Here is an 18,452-nt window from a genome sequence, read left to right on the forward strand (position 1 = left end):
TCGCAATCGAGAAGCACCACACCGAAATTCTATCCACAACAGAGGCGGAATACATAGCCCTATGTCACTACATGCAAGAAGTTATTTTCTTAAAGCTTCTTTTAGTAGAGCTTGAACACGAAAGCTCACATGCTATTACCCTATTTGAGGACAATTAAAGTTGTATTAAACTTTCCTACAACCCAGAACTGCATGGCAGAAGCAAGCACATTGACATTCGGTATCACTTTGTACAAGAAAAAGTAGAGCGAAAAGAATTTGAAATTATGTACTGCAACACCAAAGAAATGGTAGCAGACATTTTTACAAAAGCACTATCAAAACCCCTTTTTATAAATCTAAGAGGGTCACTATGTAAGACACTCATACAAAAATAAGAATAAGAAAAAAAAAGGAAAAGAAAAATAATAATCGATATGTAAAATTTATACAGCAACAAGTTTTGTTAAAAGTAAATACGTATTATTTAAATCTTAAGATTAGCACGAGGAATGTCCTCAATTGAGTACACACCATCTACTGTCTCAAAGAAACTTGTCAAAAGCTCCTCCCGGTTAGGGAAGAAGTGATAGGTGTCGGAATCGATGAACACAAACTTGTTACCAACCCAGGCACGAGCGATACAATGCCATGTACCTGCTCGTTGCCCAGGCCGCCTACCTATAATCAGCAGAGCCGATTTTCGACTCCGCACGATGGAGGCAGGTCGCTTGGGTCTGCTCTTGAACCCCGACCTTGTGTTCAGGTAAATCAGCTGTTTCCGCCGCTTCTGCAAGCCCTTCTGCAACGCATATATAGTGTAGGCACCGTAGCGTGGATGTCCATGATCCACACTTGGGCTCACCTCTACCAACCGAGCCAAAATAGGCCGCCACATGGCTGGGGTGATAAAATCTCTAGTTTGAAGAGCGTTGCTGATCGATAAGAGACCGCACATTGAGTACCGGTCCGACAGCATCTCTTGATGTTGGCACAAAATTGATGTGCGAAGACTGACAGGCATCTGTGTATACAAAAGATAGTATATTAGTACTGTGCAAATCACATGAACCATAGCAGCAAAATATTGATTGCAGTAAATCAATATGACAAAACCCAAGGTTATTGAGACCAGTGGAGACGATTCGCTACCGAGTGAAACAAGTTCACTCAGAGCTAGCCCAGACTATAGCGTCAGGCGCGCATCGCACTAAGTCTCGCTCCCTTGAGGATTGCACTTGATCAACACCTTCAATACTTGCATGCAAATCAGAAGAAAACTGCACCTGTGCAAAAGTTGAAAGATCAGGAAATGAACACTTAATGCACTCAACGAGAACGATACGGAAGAGAAAGCAAGCTTATTTCACTGATACTTGAACTGCACGACGGTAAAGAACTTTGCGACCTTCGGAAAGGTCTAGACATACTTCTAGCAACTCACTACCGCAAGAAACAGTCGATTATCCTCGAAGTAGTAATTTTAGTCAAAGTCCTCAACGTCTTGAATGCAAATTAGCCGCACCATCTGGGATAAGAACTGCTCCCAACTTGGGACACAGAGAGGCTGTCAATGATGTGTCCTAATTGGTGACATAGCGTACAAGTTATTGTACAAAATGTCTTACCATACAAAATATGTTCTGGACCCAATCCTGCATAAGTCGATACATCACCTTCTACAGGAAAGATAAATCAATGGTGCCAGGAAACTCCCTGAAGACAGACTCATAAAATTCAATCACATCTCTTTTTTCTTCCTTCTACTCAAGCTTCTCCACCTTCCTCGCCTCACCTTCAATATGTATTATTAACTGTAAATAGTCCTTTTAGTAATACTGGGCGAAAACAGTATTCACGAGTGTGGTACTGTATTATCGTTTTTGCATGTGATTTGAAGCTAAAATACAGTCAGTGCCTGTCAGCTGGGATAATAGTTGCGAAAAGCAAACTACGAAAAAAAAACATTATGTCAAAAAAAATGAAGGTTGCATTGTTAAATAAATGCTACCACTTGGATGCATGAAGTAGTCGCCTCCTAGCTCTCTCAAGAGACGAGAAGTTAGCATCATATTACACAACGCTACATGGAGTAGGCTGTGAGGTGCAGCCTTTGCACAACATTAATTATGATATGCTGCATATATTATTTAATTTACTTTGTTCGCAGCGAACTTCGCTTGGCGTACAACCAGTGTTGCACTGCGCAAGTTTCCTACACCTTCCGTGTTAATCTATTCACTTGAATCAATCAGTTTTCTTACATTTTCGACCAATCATGTCTTGCCGGCACAGTCGGCCAGGTGTCGGCAATTTTATGGTATGGTGTGTCTGCCTTACATGTTTCCGAGGAACACCTCAGTAGCTGGTATCGCATCTTGTGTGGCTTAGTTAGTGCACACACCATACATCGAATTAGCTGGCTCGTAACGATGATGTACACATTCATGTCTTCCATGAGTAGCTGGGAATCCTCGCGAGCCATGTCGCTGCAGACAGTCGTCCACTTGGTCGTCGTGCGTTAAGGAGGGGGGATTCAGAATTCACTGTTTTTCTGTATGAAGAAGGATCCTTACTCTTAAGAAAACGGATTTCAAGGACGGTGATTGGCTCACGGACTGTCATGATTCACTTTTATTCAGTGGTGTGTAGACACCCTTGTTTGGTGTGTTTTGGCCAATGTAATTGTGGCACACGTGGTGCGATGTGACATTGATGTGTCCCACGCATACTGTGTGTGCTATCACAATTTCTGTGTGTCATACCTTGGCTCTGTGTGACTTACCGGCTCTGTCATTATTAAATAAAAAAATTGGTGGTTTTTGATTTGGCGAATTACGATTTTATCGATTACGAAACTCAAATTTTCCCCTGAATATTGCTTTTAAAATTGTGTCGCGAAGGTCGCGCGATCAAAGATGGCTACATCAGCCGACAGCCTTGTTTTTAGTATGTGACACAACTCCCTCTTTCGCCAACAGGTTGTCTCCACAGTTACCGGTAGTCGCTTCCAGGCTTTTGCGCTCTCACCTCCGTCTACGGCAGCCTCCCGGCTCGCAGCTCTCCATCTTCTACTTCCACATACACAATACAGCTATGGTGGATCTGCGCCCCATTCCTGATGCAGAGGCCATGCCGCCGTCTCCGCCTGCTAGCGAAATCATCGACGAAGACGAGGACGAAGCCGAGTGTCGCGTGTGTCGCGGCGAGGCTGAACCTGACCGTCGTCTATTCGCGCCGTGCAAGTGCAGCGGCAGCATCCGCTTCACACACTCGGACTGTCTGGAGCAGTGGCTGGAGCACTCGGGCAAGAGCTTCTGCGAGCTATGCGGCCATGAATTCACCTTCACGCCGCTATACGACGCCAACGCGCCGGATGTTCTGCCCTGGACGGAACTGCTGGGCACAGGACTACGCGTCGTGTTGCTTAAGTGGTTTCCCTTCGCTCTCCGCGCCGTGCTCGTGCTGGTACTGTGGCTTGCGGTGGCGCCATGGTGCACTAGCTGGCTCTACCGCATGTGGCTGCTACGCGCGTCGGCCATGGTGAACGTCAACTTCTCGGAGCGCTTCGACGCGCCACACATCGTGACCGACATCTTCTCCGGCGTGATCCTCATCGTGTGCATCGTCTTCTCCTTCTTAGCGTTAATGTCCTTTGCAGACTTTCTGAGATTCCACTTGGACCATATCGAGGAAGAGATAGCGGCCGAAGAAGTGCCGCACCACCATCATCACCGTCATGATGTAGGGCAACACATGCGACGCGCACAGTTTGGAGAAGGTAACCACATTGAAGAGAACGAGCAAGGTGCCGAGCCTAGAATACTCGAAGGACCCCGGAGATTAGGGAACCTGGACGACAACGCTGACTCGGACTCGTCAGATGAAGAAGAATGGGCCGATCGGAACCGCGACGAGCCATTCGCCGACGCCTTTATCCAACACCGCGAGTTTGGGCTTGTAGAAGACGCAGATCCCGTCCCACAACCACAAGATGAACTCCGCCAGCGACGACCGCTACGTGACGCACCGGAGATGGAAGAAGAGCGTCGGAATGTTGCTAATGCACCGCCCAGAGGTGCTCACAACCGCGTGGATCCGCCGAACATGAACCAACGCGAGTGGGAAGACGACTTTGAGCATATGGAGATCAACATCGCGATGGATGAGCTGCTTGGACTACGTGGAGACTTTGTGGTTTTGTTCCGTAATGTGTCGTGGCTGCTGGCATTTAACGGAGCGTATCTCGGTCTGTTCGCATTCATCCCGTACACTCTCGGTAGCACTTTACTGTCTGCTGGAGCCAGGATTGCTGCCTCGTTGCCAATTGCCTCGTCACTGGTCCCAATTGAGTCTGCTACGGACGAAGAATTGTCCATTGGGAGCTTTTTCGTCAAGACTTTGCTGCAATCTATTGAAACAGCCAAGGAAAACGGCGACTGCTTGCAACTGGTGGACATTTGCACGTGCACAATGGGCTACCTGTCCATTTGCATGACGATCGTCTTGTGGAGGTTTATGGTGAGGACAGCGTCTTCGTACATCCATCGACCACTTATGGACGGTCTGTTATGGGCTCTACGCTGCCTCACGGCCATGGTGAAGGTGTCGACGTTGCTCTTACTGAAGATGGTGATCCTGCCTATTATACTGGGACTGTGTATCGACTTCGCGACACTCCACTTGTTCATGGTGAGTGCTCAAGACCGCATTGCGTTCTGTATGCAGAACATGATTTGCGCGCTGATGGTACACTGGGTATTGGGTATCACCTTCATGCTCTTCGTGACGGTCTCTGTCTTGCAAATGCGTGAAGTGGCCCACCCAGACATCCTGGCTAAGGTGATTCGGCCGCAAGAAGACCATCCGGATCTACTGCGCACGCTGCTGAGCGAGAGCTGCGTGAAGCACGCTCGTCGAATGGTCTTGTCTCTTGTGATCTATGCGGCGCTGTTGCTGGTTCTCGGTCACGCTCCGGTGCGCATCGCGAGCGTCCTGGTTCCGTCGTTCTTCCCGTTGACACTGCGTTTCCAACACGTTAGTCCGGAGATTCAAGTGCCACTGGAACTTCTGGTTGTTCACCTCGTTGTATTGAGCGTCTTGGAGCATGCGAAGAACGACATCGGGAGGTTCCAACACGTCGGGATTGTGTTCGCAAGCGACCGGTTGGGACTGACGGAGTATCTGTTGCCACAAACAGAGCTGGAGGTCGTTGTAAATGGCCAACGCAAGTCGAAGATTGTGGTGTTGCCTCCTCCTCCTCTTCACTTTCATCCTCACGCGCAGATCCCTCCCGAAGAGTTACGTGTTGATGGCCACCGCTACTTGCCGTGGCCTGAGGACGGTCTGGACGATCCACAGCCAGTTGAGTACCCGTTGCTCCCCCGAGAGAGACCGTCGCATCTCTGGCTTCGACTTGCTGGACTCGCTGTCTTCACGTGGGCAGTTTGTGTCGTGGTGATTGGGACTTTTGTCTTTGGCTCGTTGTTTATCGGTCGGGTCTGCATGGGTCCATTCGAGCGTGTGTCTGGGATCAGCCACGACCCACTCGTGATGGCAGCTGGTGTCCAAATTGTGTGGTACGTTGTGAACAGTATTCACGCTCTCAACATCCTGATGCTTCCGGAAGACCGAGTGGACCCCTCTTTGATCCAACGTGGCTACTCTGTCCGGAACATGACGTTAGCTAACGCCGTGACTTGTATCGTGGGCTGGGCCTTTGTGTGTCCGCTTCTACTGGGTCAGCTGATGGCGTCGTGTGTCGCCAGTGCGAACGCGACCTCGGTGGAGAGTTTCCTGATGGGCTACTTAGGGTTCAACCTGCTCGCGTGGCTGGTTTGCTGCTTCCGAGCGAGGCGCAATCGACGTCGTAACCAGAGACAAGCTGCTCTTGATGAGCTGGACGCTGACGAGGATGGATTCTTGGATGTGGACAATGAGGACGAGCTCTTCGAGGACGAACTAGATGATGATGAGCTTGAAGAAGAGGAGCCACGACATGAAGAGGGCGCTGTTGCTGCCACAGAGTCTGTGGGGTTTATTGCTTGTTTCCGCAAGGCGTACCGTCAACTCCAGTTCAATGTGATGGTGCACGAGAACGAGGGTGTTCGTCTTCGTCGCGATAATATCCGCGACAAGTGTTTCGACGTGGAGTTTTTCCAAGAAAACGTGCTGCAACCCATCGCCGCGTTCCTTCTGGGGATGCTGGTGGTGCCGTGGCTCCTGTCTGCCATGGTGCTGCTGGTCTTTACGTATGAAAAGGCCAACCTTGAGAAAACGGCCTTTGCCATGTGCGCCTTCTGGGTGGGGGCAGTGTTTGTGCTGGTGCGCTCGCACTCGCATGTGACTCGATGGCTGTCGAATCTGAGCGAGTCGATCCGCAATGAACGCTATTTGATCGGTCGTCAGCTTCAAGATATGGCACGGTAGAAAGGAAAAGAAACTTTAGACGCAGCGGGACGACTCCAGCCATTCGGTAGTATAATTCTGTCCATCTATTGTGGACGTAAAGGGTGCCTGGCAGCATTCAGGACGATAAACTGCGAACCTGGTTGCGGGTATTGATTTAGATTAGGATGACAGGAAATTTATGTGGATAATAGCAATTCCGTTAAAAAAATATTTTTTCTCTTAAAATAAATTCGACGGTCCTGTTCGGCGGTTGTGACACGGTCGGATCCTAGAGTCCAGGACCTGGAGTCGGCCATTGTCATTCTCAAGATCACCTCGAGTTGTCAACATGGTGAGCGTACGTCGCGCTCTGGAGAAGCTCAAGCTGCCCGGTGGTCTGCACCGTGAGCGCATCCAATGGCTGTACGAAGGCACCACGTCTCAGCCTGATGACGGCTACCTGCTGTACTGGATGCAGACGTCAGTGCGAACCAAGCACAACTACGCGCTGGAATACGCCGTAGCCGCTGCCAACGAGTTGAAACTGCCTCTGCATGTGGTGTATCTGTTCCCGGATCGCTCAGTTACTCCTAAGCTACAATCATTCCAGGACGATGAGTGGAAGGCCGAAGCGATTCAAGACGCCAATGCTCACGCGTTCGCCACTGAAAGACATGCGCTCTTCGCGCTTGAAGGTCTGACTGATGCGTACCAGCGACTTGCCAGTCGTGGATTGAATCTTGACGTCTTCCATCATCAACATAAGGAGAACGAGCGTCCTACCCGCGACGAACTACTGGAGTTCTGTGCACGTAAAGCTGCGCTGGTAGTGACGGATTGTCCGTACTTACGCCCGTGGCGTGTGGCGCTAGACAAGCTCGTTTCGTCGGTGGAAGATAAAGGCGACGCTGGTGCAAGCTCCAGCTTCGGTATCGTTCAGATCGAAGGCGACGTTGTGGTTCCAGCTGCTGTAGTCACTGATAAGGAGGAGTACGCGGCACGGACGATTCGTCCCAAGATCACGAAGCACTTGGATCGATACATCGCTCCTTTAGAATACATGACGCTGGACCCAGCGTACTACACGGAAGGGAAGTCGCTGTTGGCTGTCCTCAATGAACCAGAGCAGCTCAAGCCGCTAGATGTGACGGATTCGGAGGCTGTTGCTAGTACACTGGAGCTGTTAGATGTTGACCGTAGTGTGAAAGCTGTGGGCTGGCACTTTAAAGGAGGAGAGAAAGCAGCTTCGGCATGTGCCAAGAAGTTCCTCACTGCAGACAACCTTGTGAGCTACGCTACTAAACGCAACGAACCAAGTCTGGACGCTGGTAGTGACTTGAGTCTTTATCTGCGCTATGGACACATTTGCGTCGTCCGTGTAGTCCTCGCTGCACACAAACTGAAAGGTGTGAAGCGAGCTAAGGAAGGATTGGCTTCGTTCCTTGAGGAACTCATCGTCCGTCGGGAATTGTCGGTGAACCTGGTAGTGTATAACCAAGATAACTACGACTCCATGTGCTGTCTTCCGAGCTACGCGCAGATCACGTTGCAAGAACACGCCGATGACAAGCGAGACCAACTGTACTCACGTGAACAGCTCGAGAACTATCAAACCGGAGACAGGTTTTGGAACGCTGCACAGCGCGAGCTTGTAGTCACGGGCAAGATGCATGGCTACATGCGCATGTATTGGGGTAAGAAGTTGCTGGAGTGGACACGTACCCCTGAAGATGGTTTCAATGCGGCGTTGGTGCTCAACAACAAGTACGCCTTGGATGCACCTGACGCAAACTCGTACGCTGGTGTGGCCTGGACGTTCGGAAAGCACGACCAAGGCTGGAAGGAACGCCCTATCTTCGGCAAAGTGCGTTATATGAATGAAGCCGGCCTCAAGCGCAAGTTCCGCATGGACGCGTATGTGCTCAAGGTGGGACGACTAGCAGCCAAGGCCAAGAAAGGTTCGGGAGACGAAGAGGCTGATGTCCTAGAGGACGAAGAACATACGAGTCCTTACCGTAAGAGAGTTAAGAGTAAGAGGCCAGCGGAGACTGGAGCCGCTGGAACCGCTGCGAAGAAGAAGAAGCTGCAACACAAGTGAAGATTGGTAGGGTTGAGAACTCAAAAAGCTTAAGAATATCCATTGCAAAGTTATTTTTACGAACTGTAGTTGCAAAGTTGGCAGCGGCAATGGAGATGCAAGCACGAGCAAGTCGTCCACCTCTTTCGATTGTTACAAACCTTTCGCAGCAGCAGGTTAAGACCAAGCAGATAAATATTGCTGTCCATCCTGTCGATAAGAACCTCTTGAAACCCCGTGCACATACATCAGCTTCGAGCACACCTCCCCCGGTACCGCAAAACGCCACTAAACAGAGGACGTTTACTCCGAGTTCCACATCAAATGCGGCATCTCGATCCCGTGCGTACAAATATTGCTCCGACCCTGATTGTATTTCCTCAATGGGATCCGATACATCTCTGAAGGCAACAGAGTCAAGTACTATACGGCCAGCATCACTCTCATCAAGCCCGCACGTATCGCCGATGAATTCGGACACTTACTTTAAGCTTCTCAAAAAGTCACAAGTCGTCGAACACTTGGTGCAGTTGAGCTCTCATGTTGGCCAGAGTGAGCAACAAGTGCGGCGTCTTCAAAGTGAACAAGCAAGAGCTCAATGTGTACAGGGTCGAGTGTTCTCGGAACTCGAGAGATATCGTCGTCAGGTGGTCGACGTGCAGAACCAATTCTTAGGGCTAATCGAAGCTCTTACAGCACTGTGTATGCGAGAGGAAGAGCTGCACGGAGACACCACCGAGACATCTGATGACCTTAAGCATCGTGATGCTGTCAGCGCAGAAGACCAGACATTACTGGACTTGCAGTGTGCTTCATCACCAGCCCCAGAGTCGACCTCTCCATCCTCAAGTTCCACGCTGGAGACACAAGCTCTGGCCACGGTAGGTCGTCAAAGAGTGCAGCAACTTGAAGCTATTTGTGCACGGTACGAGAGACAACTGGTTGGCTCGGAGGCTGCACTCTCGCAAGCAATCTACTCGGATGCAGCACGAGAAAGCGCAGTCAAGAACGCACAATTGGAGGCGAAGAACCAACAACACGAAGCTGACAATCAGGCACTCCAAGCTCAGCTTGAGCTCGCACGCGGTCAGGTTGCACATTTGCAAGAACATCTCACACAGGTTCATGAACGTCAGACAGCACTCGAACACGTAAGTGCCTCCACTACTACTTTATACTACGTAGCATTAGTTTTGATCGTGAGAACTTGGCAACAGGTGAAGCAGCAACTTGAACAAGAATTTGCACGGCATACAGCAGCAACTCAAAGGGTGCGCTTATTCATCAAAACTCCACACCTCAAGGCTACACTTATCGCTCTTGACCTCACAGTTTGCTGCGGATCTACAGACAGAACTACGCCGTCGCTACGGGTAAGTTCTTAAAGTTTACGATAACTACTATAGCTGACTGTCATGCACTTGCAGTGTTGTGCCGTCAGTTCTGGACATGAAATGGCAGCACTACTTCCCGCGATTGAGCCGGCCATTCTAAGAGACATTCATTCACTCAAAGACCCGCGCATGCAAAGGCACAATGCAATGTTAACTCACTTTCCACCCATATCCTTATCCTTCAGAAAACCCGGTGGCAAGATACCACCAAAAGCTGGCCTCTACCAGACGATGAATGCTTTAAAAAATGCTGCGCTGTGATTCTTGCTCGCCATCTCCATTTGTTTCTCTCTGTATCATGCTGATGTCTTCAGTCTTCCCTGTAAGATCCTTCTTCTCCTTCCTCTCCGTCTGGTCTTTCACCCTCTTCACACCGTTGTCAACAACTTGCACGGTCCTTCAAAAGAGCCTAAAGGTGCCGGCATCCCTCTACTTCTTGAGGCCCTTAAGCATCTTTTGCCGGCGGCCGGTCGAGAGCTTGTTCTGCACGAGGAAGGGCGCCTGGATGCTGCTGAACTTGTTCTCGTTGCCCGGAGTCACCCCCGCGCCCAGACCACGATCGCTACCCATGGAATTGACACTCCTACTAAGATTATTACTATTGTGCCCACTGGGGAGCGACGAGCTCGCGTTATAGGACTGCGACATCGGTTGTAGGACAGGTACCGGCGGAGGAGGAGCTCGATTCTGCCGCCATGTGTACGATTCCTGCGTCTTTACCACCTTTCGCTGCTGCGGTTGCTGGTGCTGCTGGTGCTGAGGCGGCGACGGTGCCGGCGACGGTGCCCGCTGCTGATATTGCACTGGTGCCGGTGCCGGCGGAGGAGGTGCCGGCGCACGAGACTGAGGAGCTCCACCCACGTTTCGCACCTGGAACTTCAGCGTCAAGGGCTTCTGCATCACCTTGAGTAGCGTCATCACCTCCTCGAACGACTTGTCACGTGCATGCACGCTTCGTCCGTCCACAGAAATCAAACAGTCGTTCAGCGCAGACTGTGGTAAATGCGCCGCACTCCCAGTGCCCGTCACGCGAGTAATGTAAGGATACTCGCACATGTTGTCAGCTCCACGCAACGAAAGCCCCAGCGGCGTGCCGTCCTGCCACACCAAATTGTAGAACTGCACGCCGTTGTCTTCGCCTGCAGCAGCTAATGCCGCTTTCCTGCTGTGACTTGGGGTAGGAACTTCGTACTTGGTCGGAGAGCCGCCACCGGAGCTCGACGAGTACGAGTGTTGTCGCTCATGGTGAGACTGGGCAGCTTTGCGTCGGAAGAAGAGCGTAACTGGACGTGGCACATTCTTTAGATGTGCCACAATATCCTGGAACGCCACACGAGACACGTCCATGTCGTTGATGTGGGTCACATCGTCTCCCACACAGTCGTGAGATAGATGTGCTGCGGCTCCCTGAGCAGCGACGCGCTTGATAAATGCGCCCGTATGCGGCTTTGCGTCGATAGTGAGACCCAGAGATCCCGACCCCCACACCACCTTGTACACGTCGCTCGGCGCCTCGCGTGATACTTGCCTCACAACCTCGTGACTGGGAGTAGGAGCAGGCATGGGTGCTGGCTCCGGCGGACTCATGTGCACTGGCGCACTGTCGTAGCTGGAATGCGTACTCGCTGTATAGCTAGCGTCGCTCTTAGCGGACAAAGCTGTGCCATTACTGCGGTACGACGACGGTCCTCTAGAGTCATCGTCATCCAATGCAGCACGGAAGCGTAGCAACACAGGCTTCGGCGCTGTCTTCAGGTACGACACTACGTTCTCGAAGTGCATCGTGGCTGTCTCGATGCCGTTCATACTCTCCAAAAAATCGCCCACCTGCGCCTTGTCGATACCAACCGAGTTACCTGTCCCCGTGACCTTCTTGATCACTGGGAGATCGCCCTCATTCAGACCAGGAATGATCGTAAGACCCAACGGTCCTTCCCCCCAGTTAACCGTATATTTGCTGGGTCGAGACATGCTCATGCTGAAGTTCATCACTGACGGAGTGCGCTCTTCCACTTGTGCGTTGCCGTTCTCCGGTTTCAACGAGCTGGGTTTACGCGACACAGTCACACTGCTACGTGGCGGTACCTGAGGAGCTGGCTCGTTATTGGGCGTTGAAGCAGGACCCGGACCACCCACACCACGGAATCGAAGCTTAGCCGGTAGCTGCACCTTCTTAAGGATCGACATGGACAACGAACAGCCCAGCTGGATCGTGTCGATGTTGTTGATAGCCACCAGTACATCACCAATCGCAATGTTCTGTTTGACAGCCACTGATCCAGCCTTCTTGGTCAATCGGTTTACAATCGGGATCTTCTGTGTGGCGCAGTCATCCTTCAGCGTCACACCCAAAGGTCCATTCGACCACGTCACCGCGTATTCGTGTACCTTGCATTTCTCCGGAGAAGGGTCGCCGGCCTCGAATTTCATAATAATGGGCGATGCGTACGCAGCGAAGATATCGTTCAAGTCGTCGTCTGTGCACACTGAGTCGTCGATAGCGCGTCCGTTGATAGACAGCAGCTTGTCACCCACACAGATATGTGCGAGCGACTCGTCAGCGTCCAACTCCGTGACAGTGTTCCAGATACCCGTCGAGCCGTCAGCTCGGAACTGCAGACGCGGTAGAAAGCTGTGCTTCCAGACCACAACTCTTAACGCTTCGAACGCAGCACAGGCGTTGTTCCACGAGGATTCCTTGGACACGCTGCGAGTTCGACTGACTGTCGCTTCGGATCCATCGACCGCAGCCACTCCTGCAGCCACCGCTTCTTCAGCAGACATGGGAGCCGCCATCTTGTCCTCGGACTGCGGATTGGACTGCAAGAAGGAATGCTCCATGGATTTCTGCAGTGTCTGCATCTCCTGTGAGTCCATTTCCAGTCCGTTCTTCTTGGCCAAAGCAGTCCAGAAGGTCGTCGTGGACATTTCGCTCTGGAATCGCTCCCGCATTTCCATAATGATGCGGTTCATCTCGTCGTCCCGCCAATTGGCCTTCTCTGCGCGCATACGAGATTCGATCGCCTGGGCGATACGCGCTTCTTCCTGTTTCTTGAGTCGCTTCATGATCTTTTCTTCAATCCGCTTCTCCACATCAGCGTCCAGACTCACTTTGCGCTGAGGTAATAGAAAAGACGCCAAAATGAGTCCAAAATGAGTCTAAAAAAGCCTAGCAAAGCTTCAAGCATCGTCCTTACCGAGAGTGTACTGCCTGAAGACTCGACGCTGCGTGAGCTGTTGACTCGTCGAGACTTGGAGCGCCCTCGACCTTTCTTCTTGCCCTTCTTCTTCTTCGGCTTGACTTCTTCTTCCTCTTCTTCTTCCTCTTCGTCTTCATCCGAGTCTGTCTCGTACTCGGCACTCGAGTCCGTCTCGTACTCGTCTGAGTCGTCATCGTCTGACTCAGCTTTAGTAACAAAACAATTACGCGAAATATTAGTGAATAAACGTCGTGGTCAGCGAAAAATGACCTACACTCTGAGTCGTTAAACTTGGAGCAGCGCAAGTTCCGACAGCGCAGACGATGCGCCGACGCGTGGTGCATATTGCATTCCTGAGGTCATTTAAGGCATAGTTAGTCCTCACTACCTCATGTGTTCGACGCTGTTCGTTTTAGTCCTACCCTGGAGCAGTAGAAGACCTCTCCACATCCACTCATACAGGGGATTTTGGCCCCCTCAGCGCCACAGTTACCGCAAGGCTCCATGCTTTGCAGCGCCATGAGCAGATCGTCGTCCTCATCGTCGTCGTAGTTGTTCTTGGGCATGGCTGTCGGCCACGGACGCGCAGGAATGGATATGGGGAGTGTGCAGGGCACTGACGGACGGACACTCACGCTTGCGCCGACGCCGTGGAGCGCGCTCTTGCCGCAGTAATCAGTCTTTCTCCGCGCGCGCGGATTTACCTCTGGCTGGGGTCTTCTCCTTGCTTGACTTGTGCTTTGTATCAGGCGACGAGCGAACCTAATCGGGAGATAGCACGCCAGGTAAACTTAAACGGGGAGCTGTTGTGCAATCGAAGTGGAAAGAGACTTTATACCACTGTGCAAGCACATCCCCCGTATAGAATGCATTTTACAATTCTGCGTCAAACCTGTGCAATTATATATAATATCCAGTTTTTTTCCGCCTGGTGAACAAGTCGGCGTGTAAAACACGTCGAGCGTTGGGGGTGCAGTGTGCGAATGCCGCATGCTCGCCACAGCAGTCTGTCAAGCCAGTCACTTGCGCCTCGGCCCAGTCGCCGCTGCACTTCCAGCTGTTTCACTGTTTGAACGGCTGCAGTCCGCTCTTCCAGCGCTATCAACACGCGACACAATCCCGGGACACAACGATGAACGATTAAACCATGGAAATCTGCTCGGTGAGAGCAGTCTCCGCTATTTACTTCAAAGCATCAACGGTCAATGCCATCCGGACAGTGATAGGGATCACTCTGTAGATGAAAAGCCGTCCTCTCACAATCACACACCGCGCTGGCGCAACCGTGGCTTTGCAAGAGAGCGTCTTGACGGCCCGTGTTGGCGAAATTCAGAAGTGCCCGTCTTCGTGTGTAGCTCTTTTGCTTTAGTGAGCGGTCTTTGCACAATAAGACCGTTTCCTTCCGCTCCGAGGTGGCTTCGCGTACGGTCAGTGATCACTTTGACCACACTCGTTGTGGCGACACTGACGTGGCAGGAAAATGACGGTCGCTTGCTTATGCCAGTTACTAACTTGCTCATCGTCGTTGCTAAACTTGCATGTCCTTGAAAAGTGTCCTTCAGCCGCTGACTCAACGTACTACGCTGAGCGTAGGGCACACAAGGCAGCGGAGATTATAGGAGCTCTTTCCCAGTCTCCTTCTCCATCTTGTGTCTCTCACCATGGTACGTGTCACTACATGTATATTACGTCGAACGTCTGCAAGTCTTACGTAGCATCGAAGAGTACGGTACCGCTGAACCGAGTTGCCAATGGCAACTTGCCACTCCAGCTTGTGCGACTGGGTGAACGATGCTCCACCCACTACGCCAGCGAATAAGACGTCCTCGTCGCCACTCGTTCTGCGCCGAGGCTGTGACGCAATGCAGACGGCACGGGAGCCGTCCAGCGCACGAACTGTAGACTGAAGTGTCGAGGTCAACGTAGATCAGGTTGCCCATTTTGCGGAATGGGATCTTGAAAATAGGTCATGTAAAGGTATCTTCAGTGAAGGATACTTTTTTCTCTTAAGCTTAGTCCTGTCCTGAATGGCTGGGGTTCGCCTTGGTCACCGCCGCTCTCTAAGACCATAATAATCAGCTGACTTTCATTAGTAGTGGCATCGCTCCCTTCATAAAAGCAATTTATCCCTTGTGCCGACTTACGGAGTTTTATTTGCTGACCACCGAAACGTCTTGACCTGATGAAACGATAATGCATTGACGAAACTCGATTATTTCGTGAGTGAAGATCCAGCTTACAGTAAGCCGGCAGCACAGAAAGCAGGGGTGCTGTCCCTAAACTGTTAGTGGCAGCCATTCCTCGAGTTCTTCGTCACATGCTCTTTGTCTGCTGCATGTACAGGAGCTACCACAATTTTAAATATGATGCATGCACGATTTCTGTCGGTCTGTGACGTGAGAATGAGTAGACCTGGGCTCATTTTACTTCGCTTAAGTGCGTCTTCCTTATTTTTGAGCTGAAATTCCAGCTCATCTCGCAACTCAGTCTCCGATCTTCCCCCCGGATATCTGTGCACCAGTCCTCAATCTGCGCAGCCCATTGAGTATCTATAGGTGCTCCTCTACAAAACTATGGCCGGCGCAAGTCCCAAGAAGAACGGCTCCGCGCCGCAGACACCCAAGCAGTCTCCTCCACACTCGTCACCGACTCCGTCACCCTCACGCGGCCCCGACGACGTGGACGCCGACGAGCTGACTGCGCTGATCAAGGCTGTCAAATTTGCACATCCTGGATTTGGCGTCAAGCGCGTACACGACCAGGTTCTATCGCATGGTGGAAAGTTTGCTCGTGTTCCCTTTAAGCGTGTCAAGCGTTACATGCACAAGTTGGGCATGAACTCGCCTTCGGAAGAGGACAAGACGCCTGTAAAGCTCATGACAGTCGGCGGGGACGCTAAGTCGCTGCGTGAGGGTGGTCCAGAGGCCTCTGGGGCCACAGACGATATGGTATGGCTGCCTGTCAAGCTGGACGAGCCTGCGTCCAAGCTCCAGGAGTTCCCGTACCAAGCTGTAATCCGAATGACCACCAACGAGGAGGGCGATGCCGAGGGCTCGCTCGGTGAGATCTACAAGATCCAGGTGGCCGTGGAGAGTGACGGATCTCTCAGTACCATTCACCCTATGCTGGTGTACAACAAGGCGCGTTCTCGCAAGACGTTCCTGCACCCAGACTCACCGGCCTATCTGCTTGTGCAACGATTGGTGACCGCGCAGGGTCAGAAGGGAGCTGTTGGCGGCTCCAAGGCCTACTTCTGGGGCCGCTACTTCAAGATCGAAGACATGTTGTACATCAACACGGAGAAGCTCGCACCTGCCCAGCTGTGGTAGGCGGTGAACGAGAGAGAGCTGTCGCAACAGGACCTGCAAAACGACGGCAGGAGGATTGATGAAAAGCGAGGTGTTGATTTGGGAGAGAAGACACGAAGGAAAGGGAGGACAAGTTGGCGGGACTTGCTTCACAGTCGCAATCTGGCGTCCGTGGCTTTGCGTTTTGCCCGATATATTGACTGCTTTTTCACTTTTGCATGTGCATATTCTGCATATTTTTTGGCGGTAGACCGATGGAAGTTGCGTTTTTGATGTCGAGACGCCGTGTTTGCTGCTGTGGTGCGGTTCAACCTGCTGTCCCTCCTTGCTCCCCGTGCTTCTCGATATGGTGTTGGTGTCGAGCCGCCTGCTGTTCCGTCCTGGTTACAATAAGCTGTCAAGATGTCGCGTTACCCGTTCGCTGCTCTCCGTCCACTAACGTGGAGCTCGTGTGAAGACAAAGTTGATGAAAAAATCGAGCAAGAAATGGCACAGCAAAATGTTGCCCAAATTTCGTAACAAAAAAATGAGAAAAGATTCACGTAACGTTAGCTTGAAGCATGTACAGCGTAGCACTTTTGACGGTCAATGCTGCTTGTTGACTGAGCAAACCTCTATGTCTGCCTGTTCGTGCTTGCATTTCACGCCGTCTCTTGTGTTGATGAGTGCTAGGGGTCAGTTGAGCGGGGCTTACCGCTTCGATGGCACTCCGGTCCCGAAAAGACCGCCTTCGTCGTCACTGTCGCTTTCGCTTTCACTGCTTCTCACAGCCCCACCGAAAAGTGAGCTGTAAGGTGCTGGTGGAATGGCAGCCTGAGGTGTCGTCTGCACGAAGCCAGGGGCCGGAGCGGCAGCGGTTGGTGCCGGTGCGCTGGACGGTTCTCCGAAGAGGCTGCCGCTGACAGGGACTGGGGCCTGGCGAAGCTCAGGCGTGGGCTGTGAAGGCGCAACTAAGACTGGGGAAGGAGCGGCAGCCGCAGGTTTGGGAGCTGCATTCTGCGAGCCAAATAGCGACTGACTTCCACCGTCATCATCGCTCCAGTCGCTCTCGCTCGACTCGTCATCATCCGCAACTGCAGCAGTAGCACCGAACAGGAACGATCCTGACGTCGGTGCAGGCGTAGATGCCGCCGGGGTTGGTACGAGAACAGGTGTAGGTGCCGGTGTCGGTGCGGGTGTCGGTGTCGGTGTCGGTGTCGGTGTGGGCGCCACAGGTGTCGGAGCTGATGTTGACGCCACTGGAGCAGGCATCGCTGAAGGCACTGGGGCACGGGTCGGAGCGGTTGTTGCAGCTTCCAGTGGTGTAGACACAGGAGTCGGTGACGGAGCTCGTTCAGGAACTGGAGGAGGTGCAGAGGTGAACACTGGTGCGGGTGCTGGCTTAGGAGCTTCAACTGCTGCAGCCGGAGGAGGAAACGAAAGCTTCGGAGTGGGCTCTGGAGCTGGGGCAGGCGTGCCAAACAGAGACGAAGCGGAGGTCGAGGACGGAGTCGACGTGATCTCTGGTTTCGACTTTGGCTTGTCGTCAAGTGACAGTTCGTCCATGGAGAAATTCGCCATCAGCGCGTTAGGGAATCCTGTCGGAGCATATGAGTACTGCTCCGTAGAGGCATCGTATTTCGGCGCATACGGATCATCATCCTCGATCTGATAAGGCTTCATGGGTTGGGCCACCATTGGTTCCGGTACCTTGTGCAGTGTCGCTGAGACAGCAGGTGTCGGTGCCGGTGTTGGTGCTCGTACCGGTGCGGGCGCGGGTGTAGGTGCCGCAAAGGTGGACTGAACCGGAGCTGGAGAGTTGTAGACTGCCAGCTGCATGTCATCCGCAGTGGGAGCGCTGCTATCGCTCGAGTGAACTACCTCGTACGCTATAAAGACGACACAGAGCGTGTCTTGCTACTACCGACGTCATTTTCAATTCAGGACTACTATATCTCTGAACAGTACGAACGCGGAGCAGCGTTATTGGTAGAATTCTCGGTAGTTGAGGATACGGCGTCGGAAGACCCAGTGCCGCACCATTTCGCAATTGCACTCGACTATCCGTACGAGTACAAACCAGACTTTGAAGTTTGTACATTTTACAATCACACTTCCGAGGGAT

The 18,452-nt window shown here is 52.0% G+C and overlaps 6 protein-coding genes across 6 annotated transcripts; 4 read left to right on the forward strand and 2 right to left on the reverse strand.

Moving 5' to 3' along the window:
• Positions 1 to 3,075: 3,075 nt before the first annotated feature.
• PITG_20714 (putative E3 ubiquitin-protein ligase MARCH6 (membrane-associated RING finger protein 6), putative) lies at positions 3,076 to 6,408 on the forward strand (the record flags this gene model as incomplete). The annotated part of the gene is made up of 1 exon (XM_002895232.1): positions 3,076 to 6,408. The coding sequence occupies one exon, from the start codon at positions 3,076 to 3,078 to the stop codon at positions 6,406 to 6,408; it is 3,333 nt and encodes a 1,110-aa protein (XP_002895278.1).
• Positions 6,409 to 6,704: 296 nt separating this feature from the next.
• On the forward strand, positions 6,705 to 8,467 carry PITG_20715 (deoxyribodipyrimidine photolyase, putative; the record flags this gene model as incomplete). The annotated part of the gene is made up of 1 exon (XM_002895233.1): positions 6,705 to 8,467. The coding sequence occupies one exon, from the start codon at positions 6,719 to 6,721 to the stop codon at positions 8,465 to 8,467; it is 1,749 nt and encodes a 582-aa protein (XP_002895279.1).
• Positions 8,468 to 8,913: 446 nt separating this feature from the next.
• On the forward strand, positions 8,914 to 9,940 carry PITG_20716 (uncharacterized protein; the record flags this gene model as incomplete). Its single annotated transcript, XM_002895234.1, has 4 exons — positions 8,914 to 9,597; positions 9,664 to 9,717; positions 9,779 to 9,819; positions 9,874 to 9,940. 4 exons carry the CDS (start codon positions 8,914 to 8,916, stop codon positions 9,938 to 9,940), a joined length of 846 nt encoding a protein of 281 aa, XP_002895280.1.
• Positions 9,941 to 10,269: 329 nt separating this feature from the next.
• Positions 10,270 to 14,980, reverse strand: PITG_20717 (uncharacterized protein; the record flags this gene model as incomplete). The annotated part of the gene is made up of 6 exons (XM_002895235.1): positions 10,270 to 12,957; positions 13,038 to 13,246; positions 13,315 to 13,393; positions 13,463 to 13,802; positions 13,997 to 14,117; positions 14,752 to 14,980. 6 exons carry the CDS (start codon positions 14,978 to 14,980, stop codon positions 10,270 to 10,272), a joined length of 3,666 nt encoding a protein of 1,221 aa, XP_002895281.1.
• Positions 14,981 to 15,539: 559 nt separating this feature from the next.
• Positions 15,540 to 16,700, forward strand: PITG_20718 (uncharacterized protein; the record flags this gene model as incomplete). The annotated part of the gene is made up of 1 exon (XM_002895236.1): positions 15,540 to 16,700. The coding sequence occupies one exon, from the start codon at positions 15,614 to 15,616 to the stop codon at positions 16,367 to 16,369; it is 756 nt and encodes a 251-aa protein (XP_002895282.1).
• Positions 16,701 to 17,038: 338 nt separating this feature from the next.
• PITG_20719 (uncharacterized protein) lies at positions 17,039 to 18,010 on the reverse strand (the record flags this gene model as incomplete). The annotated part of the gene is made up of 2 exons (XM_002895237.1): positions 17,039 to 17,395; positions 17,498 to 18,010. The coding sequence occupies 2 exons, from the start codon at positions 18,008 to 18,010 to the stop codon at positions 17,039 to 17,041; spliced, it is 870 nt and encodes a 289-aa protein (XP_002895283.1).
• Positions 18,011 to 18,452: the final 442 nt, after the last annotated feature.

The sequence above is a fragment of the Phytophthora infestans genome, genomic scaffold, assembly GCF_000142945.1.
Source record: "Phytophthora infestans T30-4 supercont1.220 genomic scaffold, whole genome shotgun sequence".
NCBI lineage: Eukaryota > Oomycota > Peronosporomycetes > Peronosporales > Peronosporaceae > Phytophthora > Phytophthora infestans.